We start from the raw sequence: 25970 nt of genomic DNA, 5'->3' as shown, positions 1-25970 counted from the left end.
CATTCTGATTAGTGCTCAACCCATCATTTCTGATAATCTTTCTGCACTGATAGGAATGCGTCAGAGTTTACCAGCAGAACACCCTGAATAGTTCGTCTGCAAACAAAGGAAGCTTTACTCTTCTGCTATTTTTTCTCCTCACTAAGTCCCTATTATTTGGCTTTCCCTGACAGAAGTCATGCTTCTGTCTGGCTCCCCTTGTTAAGATGCTGGTGACTTTGATTCCCTTTCAGCATAGAGTGTTTCTGTGGCTCTGAGCAATGCTTTTCGTTGACATGAATCCATTATAGTTATTGATTAACCCATCACCTGCTGACGTATTTGTATTACCTGAGGGAGCTCGGAGGAAAATCTTGCTTAAGCATGTTCAATCCAGCAGCACTGTGCTCTATGCCAACAAATACAGACTGTACTCTTTGAAGAACATGGTAAACACAAGGGCAAAAGTAAGGGGCCATAAAATACCCCCAACCTTTTCTAGCACCAAAAATCCAACCCGCTGTGAGTCCTACAGCCCTTTTACCTATTAATTTCAGGTCTGTCTACATAGCCAAAATGTAGCCATGCAAAATGAAACATTATTACCAGTATTATCACCAATGGGGAGTTGTGCAAAAAGTTTTATAATGTAAAGCTGACTTGTAAGTGGGAGTGGAGGGAGACGGAATAGGTGCCCCTTTTTGTTTCTTTGTGATGTATAAATAGGGCCTGGAAGATTTTTGTGGTGGGGGGTGTTGTGTTGTGGAAGGTAGGAGAGAGGGTTTTGTGCTCAATTTTTGCCTTAGAAATATCAGCATATCCAGTCCTGTCTTCTCTTCTTTTGTTGAAAGACTTGTGGGCACTCTCTGAAATGTGGGTTGTGAGCTTTCTCAGAGCTTAACTGAAGAGGCAGGGGTGTTAAATTTTAGGCATCCTTATAACTAAGTGCTTGTCAGTCATTTAAGTGAATAGGTGTTAACAAAAAAGCCACAAAAATGTGTCAGCACACCCAACTGCCACAAGCTGGCCCAGTTTGACCTTTGAGAAGCAGTGTCTATTAGTCAAAATGCACCCCAGAATTCTTTGCATCAGCTACCTTGGCAGTGTGGTGACTCTGTGGGTGCTCTGGGGCTCAAGCACCCCCAGAAAAAAATAGGGGGTGCTCAGCACCCACAGACCATTGCCCTGCCCATTGTTCCACCCTGAGGTCCCGTTCCTGCTCGGCCTCTTGCCCCGTGGCCCTGCCCATGGTGCGCCGCCTCCTCTTCTCCTAAGGCCCCCAGCCACTCGCCCCTCTCCACCCCCTCTTCCCATCACTCACCCTTAAGGCAGGAGAGGACAGAAAGAAGCAAGCCGGAGGCGCTCAGCAGTGGGGGCAGAGAGGAACAAGCACCAGGCATGGGAGGGGCCTCAGGGGAAGAGGTGGAGCAAGGGCGGGAAGTGGTGGAGTGGGGGCAGGGCCTTGAGGGATGAAGCCGAGCACCCACTGGCAAAAACAAGTCAGCGCATGTGCTTGGCACCATTTTTAAGCACCACTGTAGCTAGTGGAAAGGATTCTGGGGGTTATTGGGAACTAAAAGTGCCTGCTGCACAAAAAATAACACAGATAAAGGGGATATGCTTTGGGAGGAGGAAATTATATAAGGGACTGGCTATGCCAGTGATAGTACAAGAGCAGGCAGTGATGGGCGCATGGGCGTCAAATTCCATTTTCAACAATGCACTTAAGGTCACCCCTGCCCAAAGAAATCCTCTCTAGGGTGAGAGAGGAGTTATAGCTTTATGGCCCATTCAGTACTTGGTCACTGGTTTGAGATTTCTTAATGAGAGGGCCTGTATTTTAATGATAGTTTCCAAGATATGGACATCTGCCTCACTTCTCACAATGACAGTACTTTTCAAGTGTACTCTCTTATACCTAAATCTCCCCATCCTGACCCAAGCTCTTACTTAGAAATATTGAACTCCACAAACTTCTGTTGTGGTCTAGCTGCATAGCCAAGATTAGCCTCAAATACTGGCAAGATAGGGAGACTTTACCTGCGTTCTCTTTTTCCTTCTGCGATAGTATTATTTAATTGAGTTATGCTTGCTATGTCCTCTGGTTTGAACAATATACTGACTATAGTTCCCTACCCACTGAAACTGAGCAAGCAAATTCCCACTCAGGCCCTGCACTGGACCTATGCAGAGATCAAATTCAGGAAAGAGAGTAGGAAATGAAACACACACGCTCTTCGTAAACTAAAGCAACCAACACAAGGGCTGTGTTATATAGGAGGTCAGACTGTATGATCACAATGGTCCCTTATGGCTTCGGAGGCTATAAAAGACAGTGTAAGGGAAAGCAAGCTTGGACACTTCTCCTGCTCTCCTACTTCTACTTTGACCTAAAAGTTAATATGTTTACAAAGTGGAAATGCGCCAGTCACTTTGGGTTAAAGATTTATAATAGAAGGAGGGCAGATGGCTCTGGGACTAAGATCTGGAGCTTTTCATAACTCCTCAGATCTAGTGTCCATCAGCGGTGTAAATTCCATTCTCATTATCCAGTGGCCCATGTGAACTGTGTGGTGGTTTACTTCTATTGGTGAGGAGCGTTCACATCACAAAAGCCCGCACACATCATAAATTAGCTGCCTCACTAGCAGTCTCACTAGAGAGGTTAAGGACTGAGTAGGCCATGGAAACTGATTTCCCCTCTCCCTCCTAGAATTGGGGACAGGTCAAAGCAGAAGCACATTGGCAGGCTACAGTGTGGGAGCAGTTTGCCCTCCAGCTACCCGTCTGTTCTCTGGCTCAAAAGAGATTGTGATCTCCATTGCTGACCTCTGGGGACCTTTCACAAACAATAAATGATAATAATTAACTTCCACGGCACCAGCTGCGGGGTAGCCCCAGAACAGTGACAGGACAATTTTTCACAATAATCTATCTTAATACATGTGATCTTTTTAAAAATCTGCTGCAAAACAAGGGGCTACATTCAAAAAGAATGAGCAATACATTTGCATTAATATTATTGTTTGTTATTGTATTGTGGTAAGGACCCCAAATAGAGCTCTGGGCCCCATTTTATAAGCACTGTACAAAGAAATCACACAAGGGAGTACCAGCTGCCAGAGAGCTCACAATGCAGGATTTGGCAATATATGAATATGCAGACAAATGGTTTGGAGGAAGAGAGGACGAGGTAACAGAAACAGGTGTGACTGCATAAATTAACAAATGTAGTTAGTACATTTTAGTTGGACAACAAGAGACAGGAGAGAAGATCTCTCCTTTTGTAAACAAAATATATCAGCATAAACACTATAATCATATACATGACCCTTTCAGTCCCCAGATTGCGTCTCACGCATGTTTTGGATGTGCAAAATCTGGCAGATTATCAGAGTAAAGTTCCCAAACACATTTTAAATCCTGTGCTACACGATGAAATTCCCTCTGGCTCCTACTGGCATCTCTGCCTGTGACATATGGTGGGAAGATGTCATGTCAGATTTCCAACAGGTCTTGTTGCCTGCCAGTGACAAAATCCATCACAGTTACTCCACATGGCAGTGCTAACATATTCCCAGCTAGTCTTGTTCTTGCTAGTCTATTTCCCAGGCCTTGTGATTTTGTTCGGCTCATGACAACATGCATCCATATGGTCCCGTGCTCGGATTCCCATTAGTCTTTGCAAGTTAGGCAGGACAGGGCTGCATCAGCATTTAGACTGGAGATCTTCCAGAACATCTAAGTGGTACATGTAGTGTTGGTGGATGGTGATTAAGTAGGTGGGGCTATTTGTTATTATTAAATAATTATGTTGCCATAAGGTCCAGAGACCACAATCAGGATGAGGATCTGCTTGTGCAAAACACCGTACAAACATGTATAAAGATATGATCCCTGCCCCGAAGAGCTTACAACCTAAGAAGACAAGTAACACATGAAAGCTCTGGGAAGAGGGATACACAATAATTATGCACAATATATAAATTAAAATATATTTGATTACTATAGATAAAGTAAATGCCACCTATCTCCATCTGCCCCGGAGCCCAGACAGCCTGAACTGACTGTTTCTTGTAAATGATGTTGCATGGGAAAAAAACAATTGATTTTTAATAGAGCTGGTTGAAACTCAGAATTTATATTTTGTGGAAATCTCATTGAAATTGTTACAATCTCAGGAAAATTTTCAGTTTTGTTAATGTAACCCTTCTGCCCATCAGAGTTGGCAGCAACAAGGGCCGGGTTCAATATCTAGGGGATCCATTCCAATAACACAATGCAAACCGGCTCGAGCCCCCACCCAGTGACCTGGGACAAATATATACCACCCCCGCTGGGCGCCTCCAAGAGGCAGTACTTCCCCTCTCGCAAGCACATAGTCTGAGTGTAGCAAAAAGCCTTTTAATAACAGAGAGAAACAATGTGGCATTATGTTGGGGAAACACCACCAACAGGATTCATAACACAACCCATGAGCAAAAAAAACCCACCCCAAGCAAATTGGGGCATGCCCCTTTCCCTCGGGTTCTTGAGTCCCAGCACCCAAACGTCTCTTGAGTCCAGCAATCCACAAATCACCCAAAGTCCAAAAAGTCCAGCCCCAGAGTTCAAAAGTTCATCTGCATAGTGTTACTCCCCAGTCTGGCTAAGTCTCCCCAGTCTGTGTGTGGGGGAAAGGGGTAAGGGGCACCTTACGTGTCCTGAAGCTGACTGCCCCACAGGGCTCTGCTCTGCTACGCTGTCTCACGAACGGCTCTGCTCCACCACGACTGGCTCCGCTCTGCACCGCTCGCCGTCTCACGAACAGCTCTGCTCAGCTCACCGTCTCACGAACACACTGCTGTCTCACGAACGGCTCCACTCCACCACGACCGGCTCTGCTCTGCACAGCTCGCTGTCTCAAGAACAGCTCTGCTCAGCTCGCTGTCTCACGAATGGCTCCGCTCCGCACAGCTCGCCGTCTCACGAACAGCTCTGCTCAGCTCGCCGTCTCACGAACACACCGCTGCACTCTAGATCTTCCGGCTCCCCACTACTTGACACAGTGCTCAGTGATTTCAGCTCATAGTAGTGGGGGCCTTAGTGCTGGTGCACCTTAAGGCCAAAGTGAATGCAGCACAGTACCTGTAGCAAGACTCTTAATAGACCCAAAATTAGCTCTGACATTCCACAGTGGAGAGAGACAGAGGTGCAATTGGTGCTTCAGGCCCTCACAAAGGGGCCTACACCACCAGGTACTAATACCTGTCTCAAGTCTCTCTCCATTCACAGTTTTGGAACCCATGACCCTTGCCTAGCGAGTGCTACTTAGTTGATGGTGAGTCCCTCCATCATAGCAAAAGGCCAAGTACAGTTCCAAGCACAGTTCCCATAATCAGGGTAATAACAATTTATTCTTCCTGCCCCAATAACAGAGACACTGGGGATCCCACAGCAGCCGAAGTGACCATTTGGGCAGCTATGGCCTCAGTCTAGGCGGGGTGGGTGTGCCTATGCAAATGAGATCAGCCCCTGAAGTTTTTTTTTTTTTCCACAACTTGCCACACCTCACCACCAGATGTCAGGGTGGAGCTCATCCTGACACTGCTTACATTAAAATGGCATTTTCCAGTGGAAAACTGTTTTGACAAACATGTTCTGGCAAGCTGTGATGTTTAATGCACGTTATGAAGCCTACTTTCCCATAAACATGCAGCAGATTTACTGCATAAACTGCTTGTCTGCACTCTTTTGGGCCTTCATGTCTTTTCCTCACCTTATCTATCATCTCTCATTCATTATCCATGTGTGAACTCCCACCTCTGAGCAACCCATGCTGCCAACCTCCATCAGCCACTTACTGAATTTTAAAACAAGCCCCTTTGTGCTTTCTCCCAGGCTGCCCCTCACAGTTGGGAGATGCTCCCCACAAACATCCACACAGCTATCTCATTATCCAACTTCAAATTCCTCCTCAAAACTCTTCTTTGACAGGATGCCTCCAAAAACCAGAGCCACTGGTGTGCCGAGACCACTGCCTACCATGCTGACCAATAATGTCTCGTTTCTTTGTACCCCGGTCTGCTTGCATCCAGCTGTTGTCTCTTGTCAGATTGTCAGTTCTTTGGGCCAAGGATCATCTTTCATTCTTTGTACAGCACCTAGCACAATGGGGTCCCAATCCATGACAGAGGCATCTAGGTGCTACACTAATACAAATAATAATAATAATAGCAGTTACGGAAGTTATCAACTGAAGTCAGCCAGGCATCAATGGAAGAACAAGTGCCTAGATTTCAGTGCTACTAAACTCTGGTCTGGCTTGTAAAGCAAAACACAATTGGGCACAAATAACTGTGCATGATATAATACAGCCTGGTTAATGAGATTTTTTCCCTTAGGCTAATATGCAACCAGAGGGACTGAATTCATCCATTGCATATGCACAGATGCAGCGAAAGGGGTGGAGGTGCCAACTTCCTCCAAACTATTTCAAAATCACCCAGTCTGCGCTTATAACTCAACTGGAGTATTGTGTCCAGTTCTGGGTGCCACATTTCAGGAAAGATGTGGACAAGTCGAGAAGAGCAACAAAAATGATTAAAGGTCTAGAAAACATGACCTAAGAGGAATGATTGAAAAAAATGGGTTTGTTTAGCTTGGAGAAGAGAAGATGGGGGGGATGAGGCAGGACATGGTAACAGTTTTCAAGTAGATAAAAGGTTTCTTGTTAACTTCTGAGGATAGGAAAAGAAGTAATGGGCTTAAATTGCAGCAGGGGCTGTTTAGGTTGGACATTAGGAAAAACTTCCTGTCAGGATTGTTAAGCACTGGAACAAATTGCCTAGGGAGGTTGTGGAATCTCTGTCATTGGAGGTTCTTAAGGACAGAATAGACACACACCTGTCAGTGATGGTCTAGTTCAGGGGTCGGCAACCTGTGGCATGCGTGCCAAACATGGCACGCAAGCCAATTTTTAATGGCACGCTGCTGTCTGCCAGGGACAGCAGCGTGCAATTAAAAATCCTGCCCAGCCCGGCCCACTCTTCTCCACCCCCGCTGACCACTCTCTCCTTGCAGGGCAGGCAAACTTCCCCCTCCCCCCCGCCTCTTCCCCCAGTGTGCTGGGTTCTTGCCCCTCCTCCTCTCCCTCCCTGCGGCTGATCAGCTGACAGCCCTTGCTATGCAGGGGAGAGGGAAAAGTGGAGCCGCAGCACTCTCGCCTCCAGCCCCCTGCTGTGAGCCGCTCACAGCTCCTGCACCCCCCCCCACATACACACACCCAGCCCTCTGCCCTCACCCCTGTCCCCCACACACCCCAGCCCCGTGCCCTCACCCCTGCACCCCCCACACAACCACAGCCCTGACTCCGGCATCCCCCACACATACCCAGCCCCCCCAGTTCCCTGCCCTGACTCCCTCCTCACACACCCCCAGTCCCCTGCCCTGACTCTTGCACCACCACATCCTCACCCTCACCCTGAGCACCAAACAGGAGGTCCTGCACACATACACCTACGTTCCCACCTGCACCCCTCGCACCAAATGGGAGCTGCCCAGGTAAGCGCACTATACCCAAACCTCCTGCCCCAACCCTGAGCCCCCTCCCTCATTCTAGCTCCTGGCCAGACCCTGCACCCCAACCCCCAGCCTGCTCCTTTACCCCCAGCCCTGTTCTCAGTGCACTCCCACCTTCAGCTCAGTGCAGAGAGAGGAAGAGAATGGGCCAGAACCAGGGAGAAAGTAGGTACTTACTCTATGTGGACAGGGCCGGGACTCCAGACCGGCAGTGGGCTGAGCGGGGCCAGCAGCCGGGACCCTGGCTGGCAGGAGCCAGCAGACGGAACCCCAGACTGGCAGCGGGCTGAGCCGCTCAGCCCACTGCTGGTCTGGGGTCCCGGGCGCCGGCCCCGCTCAGCCTGCTGCCGGTCTGGGGTTCTGGCTGCCGGCCCCTTGCCAGTTGGGGTCCCGGCCACAGGCCCCACTCAGCCCGCTGCCGGCCTAGGTGAAGAGAACCCCAGGCTGGCAGCGGGCTGAGCAGGCCGGCAGTGTAAGATCAGCATTTTAATTTAATTTTAAATGAAGCTTCTTAAACATTTTGAAAACCTTGTTTACATACAACAATAGTTTAGTTATATAATATATAGACTTATAGAGGGAGACCTTCTAAAAAACGTTAAAATGTATTACTGGCACGCGAAACCTTAAATTAAAGTGAATAAATGAAGACTTGGCACACCACTTCTGAAAGGTTGCCGACCCCTGGTCTAGTATGTAGTCCTGCCTTGAGTGCAGGGGACTAGACGAGATGACCTCTCAAGCTCCCTTCCAATCCTACACTTCTATTGATTCTATTTTTCCCCAACCATCGCAAAAGCTCCAGAAGGCAACGAGCCAAAGATAGTTGGATGCAGCTTGTCAAGCTGATTCCCAGTCAGCCAGATGAGATTTCTGGAGTGTAATGAGGCACTTCCAGCAGATGTAGGTGAAATTTTTTTTTGATTAATTGTTGCAATTTTCAGGCCCTGAACCTATTTGCCAAATTTGGGTCAAATTCAATTAATAGATTTGATGCGGGGAGGGTGGGGGATGTTTAGAGTCAAAACATTTTGTTGCTAAATGTTTCATTTAGATGGAGTTGAAATGTTTCATTTTGAATTTTTGATTCAAAATGGCATTTTGATTTCAAATTTGGCCAATAAAAAAACACTTGAAATGGCTGAATCAAAATGCATTTTTAAAAAATTGTTTCAAGTCAACCGAAGCATTTTGGTAGATTTGAAATTGAATTTTTTTGAGTTTCAATTGATGGAAAAAAATTGGAAAAATGAGTTTTAGTTTCAGTTTAGCCAGAGTTTTTTTCTGGATTTTTCCGTTTGTCCCCCAAACCAAAAAATCCATTATTCTCTCAGCTCTAACTCCTACCCATTGCGGGCCCAGACAGTGAGATACTAAACTCCGGTCCAAACTATTCGGTAGCTGCCAATAGAGAATGCTCTCTGCTCCTCAGATGTCTGTTTTCTATCTTTGCTGTCTTTTGCATGTCTCTGTCCTTTTCCTGTTGTGTTTTTTTTTTTCTCCTTTTCACCAGGATTTCACTTAGAGATTCATAGATTCCAAGTCTAGAAAGAACCATCGTGGTCATCTAGTCTGACCTCCTGTATAACAGGCCATAGAATGTCCCTGAAAAAATTCACAGAGCAGATCTTTTCGAAAAACATCCAATCTTGATTTAAAAATTGCCAGTGATGGAGAATCCACCTGAATCTTGGTAAATTGTTCCAGTGCTTAATTACCTTAACTGTTAAATATTATTTCATGTCTGAATTTGTCTAGCTCCAATTTCCAGCTATTGGATCATGTTATACCTTTCTCCGCTAGATTGAAGAGCCCATTATCAAAGTGTTGTTCCCCATGTAGGTACTTGTAGACTGTAATCAAGTCATCTCTTAACCCTCTCTTTGTTAAGCTAAATAGATTGAGCTCCTGGAGTCTATAACTATAAAGGCATGTTTTCCAATCCTTTAATCATTCTCATGGCTCTTCTCTGAACCGTCTCTAGTTTATCAGCATAATTCTTGAACTGGAACATCCAAACCGGACACAGTATTCCAGCAGTGATCACACCAGTACCAAATACAGAGATAAAATAACCTCTCTACTCCTACTTGAGAAGATTTTCTGTTTATGCTTCCAAGGATCACATTAGCCTTTCAGCCACAGCATCAGACAGAAAGCTAATGTTCAGCTAATTGCCCACCACAACCAGTGTTCCCTCTAAGGTGGCCTCCCAAGAGTCAATCAAGTGCCATGCATATCTGCTCCTGCCCTCTGCCTTGGAGCCCCTGGCCAGCTGTTCCCTGGACGGGGCCCTCCTGCTTGCTGTGCAGGGCGGAAGGGGGTGCTGATGTCAGGGTGTCCCCCTTCCCCCTCACCAATGTACCCCATCTCCAAAGAGCTGGAGAGGGGGACAGGGCTCAGAAGTAGGACAGAACTGCTTATAGCTGCTGCAGTCTGAATGAGCCTTCAGAATGCCTCTCTGCTTAAAGAGACAGCGCATGGTCTCTCATACACTTCCCCAGCAGATAGCACACACACACTCTGTCTTTGTCTCACACACATACACACACACTGTCTCTCTCTCACACACACACAGTCTCTGTCTCACACACAAATACACACACTGTCTCTGTCTCACACAGACATGCACGCACACACACAGTCTCTCTCTCTCTCTCTCTCACAAACACACACACTCTGTCTCTTTCACACTCACCTCCCAATGCATTTCATAATTTTATTTCTCTTTATGGCAGCGCTTTAACGTTGGCTGCATACGGGCCGGTACTGGTGACCACTTCTTACCGGTACTCCATACCAGCCTATACCAGCCCACTTTCACCCCTGCATAGGGCCAAGAGCCTATCCCTCTGGTACCCCACTAGAAACTCACCTGCTCGATGATGGGTGCCTGTTTACAATTACTTTTTGAGACCTATCAGTTAGCAAACTTTTAATCCATTTAATGTGTATCATGTTAATTTTATATCATTCTAGTTTTTTAATCAAAATATCATGCAATCCCAAGTCAAATGCCTTACAGAAGTAATTACATCAACATAATTACCCTTATCAACTAAACTTGTAGTCTCATCAAAAAAAGATATCAAGTTAGTTTGCCAGGATCTGTTTTCCATAAACCCATGCTGATTTGCATGAATTATATTACCCTCCTTTAATTCTTTATTAATCAGATCAACTGTATCAGCCACTCCATTTTTTTTGCCTGGGACTGATGTCAGTCCTTCAATTGCCTAGATCATTCCATTTATTTGTTTTAAATATTGGCACAACAGTAGCTTTCTTCCAGTCTTCTGGAACTTCCTGAGTGTTCCAAAACTTTTTGAAAATCAACATTTATGGTCCTGAGAACGCCCCAGACAGTTCTTTTAAAACTCTTGCATGCAAGGTATCTGGACCTGCTGATTTAAACATGTCTAATTTTGATACCTTCTGTTTAGCATCCTCCTAAGGTGCTAATAGAATGGAAAGTGTTATTTTATTATATGACTACATCTGTTTTTTCCCAAATACAAAACAGAAATATTTATTGAACACTTCTGCCTTTTCTACATTGTTCTTGATAATTCTATCATCTACACCTTGTGTTCTTCTTTCTGGATCAGTATGGAAACAATGAACTATTATTATTCTTTAGTGCTGACAACATTCTTGGTGCTGTACAGTGCACAAAAGTTTAGATAGTCCCTGCTTTCAAGAGTTTACGGTCTAGAATGGTGGTTCTAGATTATCTCCCTCACATGGTGTGTCTGAGAAAATGCCAACTTTCAGATAAGATTTAAAGCTAAGGGGTGAAATCTTACTCCTGTTTAAGTCAGTGGCAAAACTCCCATTGACTTCAGTGTGTCCAGGATTTCACTCAAGGGCCTGACCACTAGTGGGAATAAAGGATTCCATCGCACTTTCCATGAGAGTGCAGGTAACTCCAGGGTCTTTGCCCAAATTCCAGCTAGTGCAAATACATTCTGTCCTCCCAAAATTCATCCCCCAGTACTCAGGCTAGAGCTGATCCAAAAAATAAAAGGAGAAAATGTTGAAATTTTTTTAAATGCGCCCCCTATAAAGAAAATCAAAATCAAACATTCACATAATTTCAGCCAGCTTCTATGACTGGCTGAAAAGCAGGGAACATTTTTCATGACCATTCTGTTGAAAAGTTTACCAATTATTTTTTTTTAAATTGTCAAAATTCAGAAAGTTCTGACCAGCACTAATGAGTAGGGTACAGAATCCTTCACTTCTCTCCCTAGCCTGCTGTGTAGCATTAGTGTGCACTGATAAACAACTACCACCTTTCACCCCAGAGCTGGGGAAGTGATGCCTTTTAAATCCCACACATTGTGAGATCTGTGGATTGAAATTGCTAGAGGTATTATGAATAAAATAGTCTTATAAATCAATTTCAGAAAGGGCTTTTTCTTGTTCCTGAAATGCCTTATTGATCTTAAAGTGTACCCTTTTCTCTCTTGTACTTGAATAACTACTCTCTCTCTAACAGCTAATAAGAAAAAGGAAAACTAGTGGAACAGAGTCCTTTCCCCTCTTCTCGTTTTATCTTCCTCAGATCAATCCCTGGATTGGTTCAAAGGAGAAAGGCCTGTGTTTGATTAAACCCAGACTGAGTTGAGTAAACAGCTGGGAAACTCTTTTGGACTTTCTCACTTGCAGGGCAGACAGTTTGCAATCAGCCTGACTTTGTCCCTGCAGCTGCTCCAACAAGAAAACCAGCAAGAAGAGTTTGTTTTTAGGAGACCACAACAGACCATTTTGGCCAAACATCTCATTTGTTTTTGTATTTGCCAAAGTGAGAAAGCAAAGTGAGGAAAATGGCACAGTTGAAGGTAAGTGATACTGTGATACCCAAGAGCCTGTGTGTGAGAGAAAGAGAAATATGCCATCTCTTTCTCCCCCCTGCTCCTCCACTTTCTTGTTAGCAGTTCCATAGCTCTTTAAAGCCCAAAAGAGTGGGGAAAGGGAACTGCTAGAACATGTCTGCAATGAGGTGCTTAATGTGTGGGGTGGAGCGCAGTAACTGGGGAGGTTTGGATAATTAGGGTGATGTAGCGGGATAGTTGTTTATTGTCTAAACCTGAAGTCCACGTGTGAGTTAGGGGTGGTTCTCTTGAGAGAGATACCAAGTCTCATTTAAATTTAAAGTTTCTCATTTTTAAAAATTCATTTCAAGGCAGGTTATAAAGTCTCCCTTTCTTGGATGAATGATTTTGTTGGGTTTAATTTGGGATGTTGTAAATCTCACATAAGCAGATTGTCCCAGTTCAGGAGTCTTTCCATGTGAACTTTTGTCATCCCCCTCCCCCAGCACACCTCCTCTTGCTGATCTAGCTGCCTGGGGGTGTTTCCCAACCAGCCAATGACATTTATCTTGTAACATCTGCCCTGCTGTTGCAACCCTCTTAAACTAACACCAAGCTTTATATCATAGAAAAGTAGTTAGAGCAGGGGACTGTTAGGACTTCTAGATTCTAAACCTGGCTTTATTACTGACTTTATAGTTATCTTAGGCAAGTCACTTCACTTCTCAGTAAAAAGAAAAGGAGTACTTGTGGCACCTTAGAGACTAACCACGGCTGTTACTCTGAAACCTGTCACTTCTCAGTGTCCCTCTATGTAAAATGGGGAGAATGATACTGACTTATCTCACAGGGGGACTGTAAAACATTAGTGACTGCAAGCTTTGGGAAAGATAACCAGGCTGTTTGGAGATACAGATCTCTGAGACAACAGTGGCTTTTATCCTGAAGAACAGGATTTCCAAGTAAGTGCCTAGACAGTTTAAGAATGAAGTTCCTGAACCAGCTCCCCCCTTTCATGAAGATCCTGTTCTTCACGGAAGGAGATGTTCCTGTGTCAAAGATCTTCGTTCTTTCAGGAGGAAAATTAATCTTTCAAAAACTTGGAAATCCATGCTTCAAAATATCACAGTATGTGTCTGTTAAGGGTGATCTACATATACACAAAAGTTAAATCATCTAACAGCACATACCATCTACTCTTCCACCCAGAGATATGTATTTCACTAATAGCATGACCATTTTTCATTACAGAATGAACCACCACAACCTTAACTCTGCCCACATGTGCAGGGAAAATCTGGAGTAAGGGGACAGCTGGAAGTCCCGCATCAAACAGTGGCAGAGTTAAGGTTATAGTGCATTGACTGTGGCATAAGAAAGCTGTGCTCTAGTGAAATGTTTAACTCTGGGTGAAGGAGTAGCGGTTGTGTCCTGTTATATGCCTTACGTGTTCATTTCCTTGCTTTTGTGGTTTTATATTTGGTGTTGTGTGGACCAATCTTAACTGAAGCACAATGTAATGTTTTTGTGTCTGAATTAATACATTATTTTTTAGTATCATCCAGCAGTAGTTGAAAAATGTATTATTCACAACTCTTGAAGAGGGGCATTAATTATATTCCAGTCTATGTATTCAGACTTCAAAAGCATTTTTCCAGGCCTGCTGTCTAATCTCTCCAGCAAAAGGTTATGGTTTATAGAGAACTCCACTTTGCATCCCAGTCATTCAGATCCATGGATGTTGTTTAATTTTTTATATTGCACTGGGCTTTTATCTCCCCCATTTTACACTTTGTCTTTGTTTTTACATTTTTTAAGTAATCAAACGTATTCTTAAGATCACATTTACATAGACTGCTGCAGGATTATGAGAGAAACACACATACACTAGAAACTTTGCAAACTTTTCTTTTCACAGAAAAACCTTCTCCCCAGTTCCCCTGAGCTCTCCCCTCACCAACCCACCCACACAACCCACTGGGATGGTTAGAAATAGTGGTAAGAATAATGAAAACAGACCAGGAGTGCATCCCAAGGGAGGTAGCTTGTAATAATTATCTTGTTTCATCTCACATATAAGAACTTGGTGAAGGGGAGATTTCAAACAGATTTCAGAGTTGTTGTTGTTTTTTTTTTTTTTTAACCTTACCAGCTTTTCTGAAGAAATTACTAACATGGGTCCCAGTCCTGTAACTGGATCTATGGAGGCAGATCTTTACCCCTATATGGAGTCCCACTGAAGCTGGGGGCTCCACTCTCCTGGATCAGACTGTTCAGACTGGATCAGAAAAATTCAAGCCAGGGAATCCACTACAGTTCACTGCTGTGTTATTTGTCTAAACTTTTGTGAATTCAGAGTTGGTGAAAGGTGCTGGAGTAACAGCCCTGGAGAGTGAAGCCCTCTGTTTATTCACAGAGCTGATACAGCTTGGGCAGTGGCAGGGCAAGTTTCCCAGTGGTGCCCTGACTGTGATTCTTAGGGTGTGTGTCCACAGCAGTGAATGTGTGACTGTAGTACACGTATGCTTACTCACAGGAGCGTTAATCTAGCTAACACACGTAACAATAGTAAAGACATGGTGGTATGGACGCTGGAACAAGCTAGCGACCCAAGTAAGTACCCAGGGTTCCTGGTGGGTTTGTACTGGGGTGGCTAGCCTATGTCCCCACATCTTTACTACTGTTGTTACCTGTGCTAGCTAGATTAAAGATAGCGTGGGTGTGCCTACCCACAGTACAGTTATACCTTCATTTGTGATGTGGAGATGCCTTTGGTGGTGAGAGGGGAGTTCGGTTTCAACGGCCCTCTCAGTCCTTGGCTGTTCTGGTGAGACTATCAACATGCAGTCCAGTTGGTGCCAGTTGTGATAATGCTGTGTAACAGGGCCACCTATCCACTAGGACTTGGACTTAGATCCACCAAACTAATTAAACATGGACCAAACTACAGTCCCACGGTGACAATTATTGTTGTTACTATCGGTATGGATTGGATTCAAACCAGTGATAGAGCTCGCATTGCCAGAGCCATCTGCCCCCAACCCTCTTCAACATGGTTTTATTATTTTTGCCAGTTTGAGAAATGTGCTCTAAAGTAACATTCAAATAACTGTCGTAGTGTGAAGGACTCTGGGGTTATACATTCATCTTGGTGTAGCCAGAGGAAAATTGATCTCTAAGGGAACAAGTCTTTTGGAATTTGCTATAGCAAAAGGCAAAGTACAACTAAATAAAATACAAGTCCTTGAAAGCAAGTCAGTATTAAATAAATAGCAGGACAATGTCTCCCTGCCCACCGCTACAGCCACGCCAAGAAGAAGCCGTTGTCTTTTGGAGGCCCTCAGTACAGTTACCTGTGATTTATTCTTTTTTTCTGTAGCATCTGGAAAACCCATTTGACAAACAATGCCACAGCAGCAGCTTCCCTCACTCCTGCCAGTACACTGCAGATGAGATGGGGAAGCTTGAGCAGGGCTCTGACAGTGCTTGTATGACAGGTCTCTAACATCAACTCCTCCCTGACTCGACTGAATCCCATAAAACCTGCAACCCCCACCCCTGAATCTCTGCACTCTGTGTATTGATAGGGGATGACTAATGCCTCTGCAGCTACCCGCTGACCGTGTAAAGCATGAGGGGAACAGACAGTAGCTCAGCCTGTCCGAAATCTGCCTGCATCCCAGTGCTCTCAAGTCAGTCCCATGCTCTCGGCCGTGTTAGATGCAGTGCAGCTGGTTGTGGACTCAGAGCAGATTCAGTCATGAGCTGCTTTTGATATTTCATTTCACAGAAAACAGGAATGAATAGATTTTTTTAGGGTATCCTAATTTGGGTGCAGCTGGGATTCTGTCCAGCTGATAGATTGGGTTACCTGAGAGGGTTTAAAGCTTTTTAGATTTGAGGGAGCTGATGGAGTCTATTGTAATAAAAATTTCACACAGCAGAGAGCTGAACAATGAGCTCATCTCTTTTCGCCATATGTTGCTGCACTGTGGACATTATGCGTCTGAGGATTTCTCTAGCTAGATTAGCAGACCCACGAGCTAATCATGTCTCTGAGAACCACAAACTATCCCACCCCCCCCCATCAGTTTTAGTTCAGAACATTTCACAGGCTCATATAATATTCTACACATGATCACATGGTGTCTCTTCCATATGCAGCAGGCTTTTTGCATTAACCCTCCCCTCACTAAAAGAAAAGGAGTACTTGTGGCACCTTAGAGACTAACCAATTTATTTGAGCATAAGCTTTCGTGAGCTACAGCTCACTTCATCGGATGTAGCTCACGAAAGCTTATGCTCAAATAAATTGGTTAGTCTGTAAGGTGCCACAAGTCCTCCTTTTCTTTTTGCGAATACAGACTAATACGGCTGCTACTCTGAAACCTCCCCTCACTGTGGAGCTGACGTTGCATCAGGCCTGGCCCACCCTGGCCCTGGAAAAATAAGGTGCATTCCCCCCTCCCCATCAGACATATCCTTACCCCACCATGAAGTAAGCTGTAGCCCATGAAAGCTTATGCTCTAATAAATTTGTTAGTCTCTAAGGTGCCACAAGTCCTCCTGTTCTTTTTGTGGATACAGACTAACACGGCTGCTACTCTGAAACCCACCATGTTTGCATCTTTGATAAAGGTGAATGCAGTGAGTAGGGCTGGTTTAATTCTGGAACTGCTGCAGTCCCATCAGATCTTGCTGCAGTTCTGTTTGGGGGGGAGGGGGGGAAAGCTCCATTACAATACATTTGCCAGGACTGCCTCTGGTGACCTGCTGTTTTGCATATCAATATGCATCTTGCAGCACTGCTTGCGGAAACACATGGAGACCAGAGTCCCAGTGATTTATTCATCTGCAGGAGGAACAGGGAACTTTCTTCCTATAAACCACTGGTTCCCAACTGTTTGCATCTTTAGAGCCAGCAGGGTTGGATTAAGGTGATCTGTGGCTCCCTGCACATAATGCCATTGGGAGCTTCATGGCCCCTTCCCTATGCCATATACCTGCCCCCTGAGCTGCCGTAGCTGTGGCAGGGTGCTCCCTCTACCATTCCACAGAGATGCCCCCTGTCCTGTCGTATTCATTTGTTTCCCTCAGGATCCCTTCCTGCCTCCTGACAATAGTGGAGAGTGGCAATTTTGATTGACAACATTTCCTGAGGTTTATCTTGATCATCCCAAGATCATGAGCAGCTTTTAAAAATCATTGGATATCGTGAGTTCTGTGATCGTATCACAAGAATTGCTGTCTCTGCCAGTTTCAGTGCAGATTGAGATTATTGTGACAGCTAGTTGAATGCACTGATAAGGCCATCTAACCCCTACTCTTAAGTGTTGAGTATTTCCACATCCACCCCCTATGAATTTTTCTGTAGTTTGCATTATCATTTGCTGACTACGCGGTGTTAGGACATAATGTTTACTGTCTTGAGTGGTTTTCCACTTGGGACCCCTAGAAATGTAACAAATAAATCTCTGGAGAACACACACACACACACACACACACACTCTTTGCAAGCCAGATGCTTTAAGTGTCACAGGATGCAGGTGAGAGGACTGTTTGAGACATTTTTAATCCTTCCAACCCCAAACGTCAGCTGCCTGACCCAATTTCAAGAAACCTGAGGCCTTGTCTACAGGGGGTGTTCAGCCACTGTTGTAAGCTGCACTGATGGATATGTACTGGTGCAAATATTCCCTTACCACCTTTAGCGGGAGAGATAGCGTGACTCGACGACAAGGAGTGAGAGAAGTCCAAACAAATGTGTAGCAAGGTGGGGGCTACTGCTAATTGCTGATATTCCTAGTAGCTGGTGTCCAGTGCCAGTAAAAACTAAAAAGGCCAGTTCCCAGAGGTAAATGGGATCCAGGATTGTGCAGATGGACCTTGTGCTCACAGGGGGGGAAAGGAGGCTGAAGTCTTTGCAGACTGAGCTTCCCTCTACCCCCCACCCCTCTTATGTGGAGTGGGGGAAAGAGATTGCACAGCTGAACTGAATCGCTTGGTTTGTGACCAAAGCTCTGTAATCCACACCTGAGCCAATTAAATGCCTGGTACCTGAGAGCTGGGGTGGGCAAAGTAGCTCCCTCTCCCCAAGGTATAATTAACAAACTTGCAGCTTGCTGTTTAAACCCATCCCATGTGCCTGTCAATCATTTACCTGTTACCCTAGTCAAACCCTAACGTACACTTTCTGCACTGGTGTGAATGGTGACTTGCAAGAGTGCAGTTTATCATGGTTTGAAACTGGGGTTAGCACACTGTTAGGTTTGGGGGCCCAGGGTAGGAGTAAGGGCTGTGAGGAGCCCAGCTCTCTTCCCTGCTGCCCTTGCAACAGGCAGGAGCTGTATGCCTGAGGAGAAGCCAGGACTGAAAACTCCGCCCCCTGCTCTGGAGCCCATGCCAGCAGAACAGGCCTAGGAGGATGTGCAGATCACTTTCTCTAGTGTGGATCCCCTGTGTGCACATCAGCTTAAAAAACAAGATAAAACTTTTAAAATATTGCTCGTCTAACATGGCAGTGGGTGCTGGACATTAACTGAGCTCAAACCCAGTCAGACGATATCAGTTTGGTGCATATCAGTGACATAGTTTGAGCTCCAGGTGTGTGCGCGCATGTGCACACACAAAATTACTGCCAGGTCCTTTAACGGGGGGCACTATATGTCAGACCCCCCACTACCCAAATGACTTCAGATTTGCATTACTAACCATGTCCTGGAGCCCAGTAAGTCACCAGTTTATAAGACAGCATGGGCATACAAGCAGATGTTCCGGCACTTAGAAAAATCACCTTTTACAGAGTAACCTTGTCTCAACATTAACTCTGGTGGAGCTAGCACTCCTCCATAATGTCAGTGAAGTGCTTTGATTTCCTTGTGTGGAAGGGGCTACCCAAGGGTATTATTATTCCGGAACCCGGGCATACTGTTATCTTGCATATCTAAAAAGTGCCGTATCGGGGTGCATTCACATGTGCAGACAGATTAGGCTGAAAAGGAACCCTGGCTGTGTCTGCCAATATCATTGTGGGTTAATGAAGATAGCTAAACCCTTGTTCACATATTGCAAAGTCAGTCCTCTAAAATAACCAAACCGAAATAGATCACTTGGCAAAGTCAAACTGTACCCAAAGAATTTGGAAAAAGCACATCTGTTTATTTTTAAACACTTAAGAATGAGTGTATGTTTGTGTTGTTATTTCATAGTACATGCCAGGATTTGGTAATGAATGTGTCTCTGAAGATCCACGCTGCCCTGGAGCTTTACCAGAAGGACAGGTACTGATTTATTAATTTTTTTTTTAATAGCAAGGAGTAGTGTGAGCACCTGTTCCTCTGCTATTTTGAGTCTCAAGATGCAACTATGAATCTCAAGCCTGCCACTACAGAAACGTCCAGGAGCCTCCTTTTTGCAGCATTCGAACTGTGCATTCGTAAAAGTTATAGTTCAGGGTTTCCAGTCAAACTTCCTATTTTCAGTCATTCATAACTTTCCAAAGTTTTCACCTTTGGGGCTGAAATTTCCAGGCCTGGTCTCTGTCCCAGAGTGATTTTTTTGGGGAGGAAGTTGGAATAAAAATAGTTCAACTACGTTTGAGAATGAAGGCGGGGGGGGAAATGAACATTTTCCTCATTTCAAAAAAAAAAATCATGTGACTTTTTCTCTCAGCTCTAGCTCTGATGTGGATTGGGATAGAAGCTTGAAATCTGGGAGAGAAATAGCCCTACAGAGGAGAAGTGTTTCACTCAAAACTGATTTTGATTAGACTGAGCAATGAGTCCATGATAGGGCTGTGTCTCCTTTCTAGGGATGGGGGCAGGGAATAATTAGCGTGTCATGAGATGACAGGCTCATTACAAAAATGTTAAAAGTGAATAAAATAGAATAATTTATTTCCAAATATATTAGATTTTTAAAAAATTATTTTATCCTTGTTGTTTAAATGAAGGCCTGCAGGCCTCACTCTTACTATCCAACTTAGAGAAATAAAAGCAAGTCATCAGAGAATTAAAGACTATGGACCCAGATCTGGTTTCATTTACACCAAAGTAAATCCACGAAGCCTGATTCTCCACCATCTTGCATGTTGTATAAGTGCTTATACTTGGGCAGAGTGGGCATAAAACCCACCCGCAGCAGGATGGTAGCATTTTACACCCTGCTCTGCACTCTGTAAAGGTGTAAATGCACAAGGTGCAAAGATGTGGAGAATTAGGCCCTGGAGCATAAACTGTATGCATATGAGGGAAGAGTTAAGTTTGTATAGAGAACCACAGCTCTGGCATTTCCTGACTTTTGAGGACTTCTAATACTATTGTTTTTTGCCAGGAGTGTATACTGTAGACAATCAAACAGAAGTCACGGATGGGTTAAATGCAGTCTAGAGGCCCACCCACCTCCACAATGCAGCCTGCATAACTACAGGTCTCACTATGCAGTGCTCCATCCTGATGCCTCGCATGCTCATTACATGCTGGGACCTGTAATCTCCAAGGACTGCTCTATTCAAAATGAGGGCAACTGCAACCTGCACTAGTTTATGCAAATTAAATGCAGCCCTCAGACTCCTGGTTGCCTATGCAGCACCCTCAGTTGGGCAAAGTGGGTTGCCCCAGACAATACACAGTGTCAAAACAGTTAATACAAGATTTGAGAATGAGTAAAAAATACCAGGTCCCAAAGGTCCCCTCTGCAGTATTTATAAGGCAGGCATCTGTAGTGATGCAAGCTAAGATAAATACTACGGGGGCTATTGATCCCCCCGCTTCAGAGCCTACCATACTCACAAGGTGAGGTTTAAGGATTGAAGAACTAGGTGCATTATGAAGGTTTTACATTTTACTCTCACATACCTGACACTGGATGCTGTTAGGGGAGAATGGGAGACTGCATGGACCACAGGTCTGTTTTGGTACAGCAGGGTGGCAGGATACCAGGCTAACTGCAGGTGGACTATAGGTCTGATCTGGTACAGCAGGTAGCTGGAGATACCAAATGAGATGGACTATTTGTCTGTTCCACTAGGGCATTTATCTGGGCGCCTTTGTTTCACACTAAGTTCACAACAAAGAGATGTCAGTCTAATTAGATGAAAACCTTTAGCCCCTTTCCTTGAAGAACAAATATTTCACCTATATACTCATAGGAATTGTTTCACTCTACAGCAGCCAGAACCAAGGGAAAGGCAGAGCGAAGTGGGGGAGTTTGCACCCTGCTGAATCACTGAGCTGATTGTTCTGAAACCCTGCACAAATTCAAAAAATTCCACAAAAGCCACCAGGGGGAGCTAACCCCATTAGCATCTGGAGCCACCAGGGGGAGCTAAGCCCATTAGCATCTGGAGGCACTGTCCCATTTTTAATGTCCACTGTATGGATCCTTTCCCTAGTTGAGGGGTAGTATAGTTAGGGGAATCAGGGCAGTGATGGAGGGAAATATTCATTCACTGTGCAGTGATTGTACACTTACCTACATTTGCTGCAGCTTCCGTAGGGCTATGGGCCAGGGGCCTTTACCAGCACTCTGCAGACAGTGCAGCTTTCTTACCAAGAGCCAGGTAAATATAAAGCATGGGACAGGAAATCCCAGTTCTGGGATCCTGATCAGCCCCTCCAAACATCTTGATGATAAAACAATGTGCTTGATAACCTGATTGGTGTTTTGGTTGCTTTATTGATAATTCCCCTTTCCTTCGACAGCCTCCATAAGTGTTGCTCCTTAGTGGTTGCTCTAGAACTTGGTGTATACTCTAGCCACTTCTCTTGATTCCTTAGAGCTCTGTGTAAGCTCCAGTGTATAGGGAAATTGATCTCAGAGGCTGGCTGATACCCATTGTATCTCTAACTTCATGAGAGATGGAGGCACCATGCAAATATCCTCACTGGTTAATCCTGTTATCAGTGAGCAGAGGGTGAGGCCATTGACAAAGTCTGTACCATTCTGAGTGAGTGGACCAGGCTCCAGACCACCTAGAGGAATTGGGAATTTTCTTTGTGCTGATGAGACTAATGCTAATACTTGTACAGTCGTCTTTAACCTGTTTCCATCATTTTCTCTTTTGGTTTAGAATAACCCTCAGGTCTGCCCATACGGTCTGTATGCAGAACAGCTCTCGGGCTCTGCCTTCACCTGCCCCAGGTCCACCAATAAGAGAAGGTACCATGATACTGCCCTGGGACAGCCATGATGTATTGCTGCATGCAGGCAGCAAGGCTGGTGGTGAGATCTGACTGTACATACTCAGTGTTTCCTGAGCTTGTAAACAACTCCACTGCATGCTGGGAGGGGGGAACTGTTTGGAAGGAAGAGGAAAAATCTCAGTGGAGTGAAGTAGGAGGTGGATCGTTTGTGGGGGATGGGAAGGCCATGCTGAGAGTGGGGTGGGGTGCAGATCAAATAGTGAAGGGAAGAGGGAAGGTTTCAGTAGGATCTGGAGAAAGGGACAAAAGGTCTCAGGGGAGGCTGATGAGGGTGAGCTGGTGAGGAAGAGGAAGGTCTCATGGAATGGGATCTGTGGGTGAAGAGGGAGGGATAGTTTCTCTGAGAGGAGGATCTGAGAGCTCTGGGATATGAGGTGAGGGTCTCAGTCCAGTTGTTAGTGGCTATCAGAAAAACACACCCTCAGAATGGCTCCTTGTTGGCAGTGTCAGAAGATGGGCTATGGGACTTGAACTTTCCTCTCATCTTAGAGAACATCCCTGTGGGTCAGGGTTGAGGCTTACTGGCAGTGGCTGGTGTGGGGGAAGCTCCCACTGCCGCCACCAGGCTGTATTTGATCTGTGGATAAGTAGAGGCGTCAGTCTGTGGGCTGTCAAACTGGCATCTGGCACCAGCATGCAATTTACCACAAAGAATTCTCATCAGATGCTGGAAACAGTGAGTTGCTGCTTTGAAGAAAAAGTCCTGAAGTTCAGGCCATTGTCTGATTGCAAGAGATTGGTTTATCATGTCACTGCTCCAACAGAGGCTTTCTGTCGCCTCCATTGTTCAATCAAATGAAAGGCAGATGCATCATCTGAGCTGCCTAGCAGTGCTCTGCTCTCAAGGCTGGTGCCATCTCTCAGGGTACATGGAAAAGGGGATGACTCATTGTTTCTGCATGTAAATGTCCTTGATGGAAATTTTCCATCTCCCAAGGAAGAGCTCAAAACTGCAGTGAGCAACCTTAACAAGGGAGAGAGGCTGTGGCATCCCTGTTTGTTGCCTTCCTGAATATCTCTGGCCACCTGCCTGGTTCAAAGCCCATCTCCTGGCTTAGCCCATTTTCTGTGTGCATGCTAGCTCAGGCACCAGGTGTAGAGAGGAAGGGAGGCTCAGGAACTGGCATAGCGGACAGAAAGGAAGTAGAGTGCAGATCCATTTATCCAAAGGTTCAGGGCCTTGGGTTATATCAGGGCTTCATAGGAAGGGAGGCCGGTGGCAGAAAGCGGGGCTAGGCTGGAACTCAAAGCCCAGGCCTGACTCCCTCTGAAGTGTTCAAAATGCAAACTCAGATGTGGCTCTTGAGCCCCTCTCTAGCTGAATGGGCGTGCTCTGAGCTCCTGACCCCGTAGTGCAGTACAGAGCAGGCCAGGTGGTTTTTCAGGATGGCCAGCTTGAAAGGGGCTGTGCTTGAAGAGAGACATTAGAAGGCAAAACAATCTCAGGAGAGAGAATATCACACTTTGGTTTCCTGGAGTTTGGTTAAATGGGTTTGCACTGAAATTCCCATGCTGCATTTACCCTCTAAAGCCCGGTTACCTCAGGGGAGCAGGTGTGTGTGTTAACCCTTTCATCGCTACCCAGCCAAGACTGTGTTTCTAAAGGGGAAGTGGCAGCACTAGTTAAATATCTTCTTCAGGGAATGCTGGGCTGAGCTGAACAGGCTGGATCGCAGAGCATGTTGCACCTGCCCTGCTTTGGATGTCTAACATCAACAGACCCCGGTCGTCATTGAACCTGGGACCTCTGGAGCTCAGTGCATGAGCCTCTACCGCATGAGCTAAAAGCCAACTGGCTGTTAGCTACGGCTGTAGAGCAGGCTCATTTAACTCTCTCTCCAAGTGGTCTCAATGCCACTAACTGGGACAGAACACCATACCCAGGAAGTGTGTGGGTTACAGATGTGCTGCTTTCCATATGAGGTGTTGCTGTTTCTGCTCCACACGGTGGCAAATGATGCATTGTCCGAGGCCAGTGACCCAAACAGTTTCTGGAGCACAAGTTGATTCTGCTACAAGACAAAGGCTCTGGGGAAAGTAAATCAGTTACATCCTGTTCAGCAAAGCCTGCAGCTTTGGGCTGGGATCTCATTAGGTTTCATAAACTAGGCAGGGACATGTCTGGCTAGTGCTTGGATAGAGATCTCTGGAGAAAACCCACATGGATTTGGGAACTGCTGTTGATGAAAGAGTAAGTGATTAGGTATGGCTAAGATTTTGTCACGGATATTTTTAGTAAAAGTCCTGGGCAATAATGAAAAATTCACGGAAGCCGTGACCTGTCCCTGGCTTTTACTAAAAACATCCATGATAAAATGAGGAGCCTGGACAGCTGTGGGTGGGTTGGGAGCTCCAGGGTCCCCCTCCTCTGGGGGTTCCAAACTCCAGGGGTTCCCCCTGCCGCCACAGAGACCGGGAGCTCCGGGGGTCCCTTCTGCTGCCCATGGAGGCAGAGAGCCGCAGGGGCCCCCGGGGCGGCATGGAGCAGCAATGGTTCCCCCCTGCCGCCCACAGCAGCTGGGAGCCCTGCCGGTCCCCCCTGTCGCCTGCAGAGGCAGAGAGCTGTGCGGGTCCCCCCTGTCGCCTGCGGTGGCGGGAACTATTGGGGTCCCCCCTGCCTCCCGTGACAGGGGGAGCTGTGGAGGTCACCCTGCTGCCAGTGGCAGCCAGGAGCAGTGGGAGTCCCCCCTGCCACCTGCAGGAACAGTTCGTGGTGGGGGTCCCTTCTACTGCCCGCTGTAGCCGGGAGCTGCAGGTGGTCTGCCTGCAACCTGTGGCGGCAGGGGACCCTGCAGCTCCCAGCCAAGGCTGTCTGAAGTCACGGAGGTCACGGAATCCATGACCTCCGTGACTAAATCACAGCTTTAGTGATAGGTAACCCAGTGTGGTACTAGGTGGTGTCATCTTTCAAGAAACCTAGGCCCTGACTACCTGTGCTCACTAACCATCCCGTGGCACTATTTTCAGGAGTACGATGTTACTTCCAGTAACATGGCCAAATGCAGACTCTAGGAATTATCTTCCGCCTGCCTATAACTCCCCTGTAGTTTTAGGATATGTCTTCACTGCACAGTCAACACGGGCTCTTACCTGGGTTGTAGGCCAACCTCCCTCCCATCCCCACAGAAACTCTCTGACCTGGGTTTATAGGTACTGTAAGACCAGGCTAGCTGACCCCACTGGAGTGGGTGGGGGAGGATTAGAACCCATGCTTTGCTTTCACTCTGGCTACAACCCAGGACCCAGGCTAAATTACTCAAGTGTTAATAGTCCTCCAGTACCTCCCACAGTTCCCCAGGAGGCATAGACAAGATTTCCTGCAATTGATAGAATGGACTAGGAAACAATTCCAGAGCATCTCAGTACACAGAACCGTGGGCTATGCCCCCAGACACACACAAGCAAGAGGAGA

The 25970-nt window shown here is 45.9% G+C and overlaps 1 protein-coding gene across 3 annotated transcripts in view; it reads left to right on the top strand.

Annotated features, from left to right (window-relative positions):
• Window positions 1-7368: 7368 nt before the first annotated feature.
• The window catches only part of HGD (homogentisate 1,2-dioxygenase), a 43031-nt gene continuing 24429 nt past the window's right edge, over window positions 7369-25970 (top strand). The window contains exons 1-4 of one of the 3 annotated variants that reach the window (XM_074974681.1): window positions 7369-7521; window positions 12211-12383; window positions 19565-19636; window positions 22426-22514. In XM_074974681.1, coding sequence (XP_074830782.1) covers window positions 12369-12383; window positions 19565-19636; window positions 22426-22514 — 176 coding nt within the window. In that variant the 5' untranslated portion in view covers window positions 7369-7521; window positions 12211-12368. Of the gene's footprint in view, window positions 7522-12106; window positions 12384-13232; window positions 13319-19564; window positions 19637-22425; window positions 22515-25970 lie in introns of those variants that run through there. The other 2 variants (XM_074974673.1, XM_074974692.1) reach the window with 2 other exon arrangements.

The sequence above is a fragment of the Natator depressus genome, chromosome 1 (genome assembly GCF_965152275.1).
Source record: "Natator depressus isolate rNatDep1 chromosome 1, rNatDep2.hap1, whole genome shotgun sequence".
NCBI lineage: Eukaryota > Metazoa > Chordata > Testudines > Cheloniidae > Natator > Natator depressus.
This window is presented reverse-complemented; position numbering and strand designations above follow the sequence as displayed.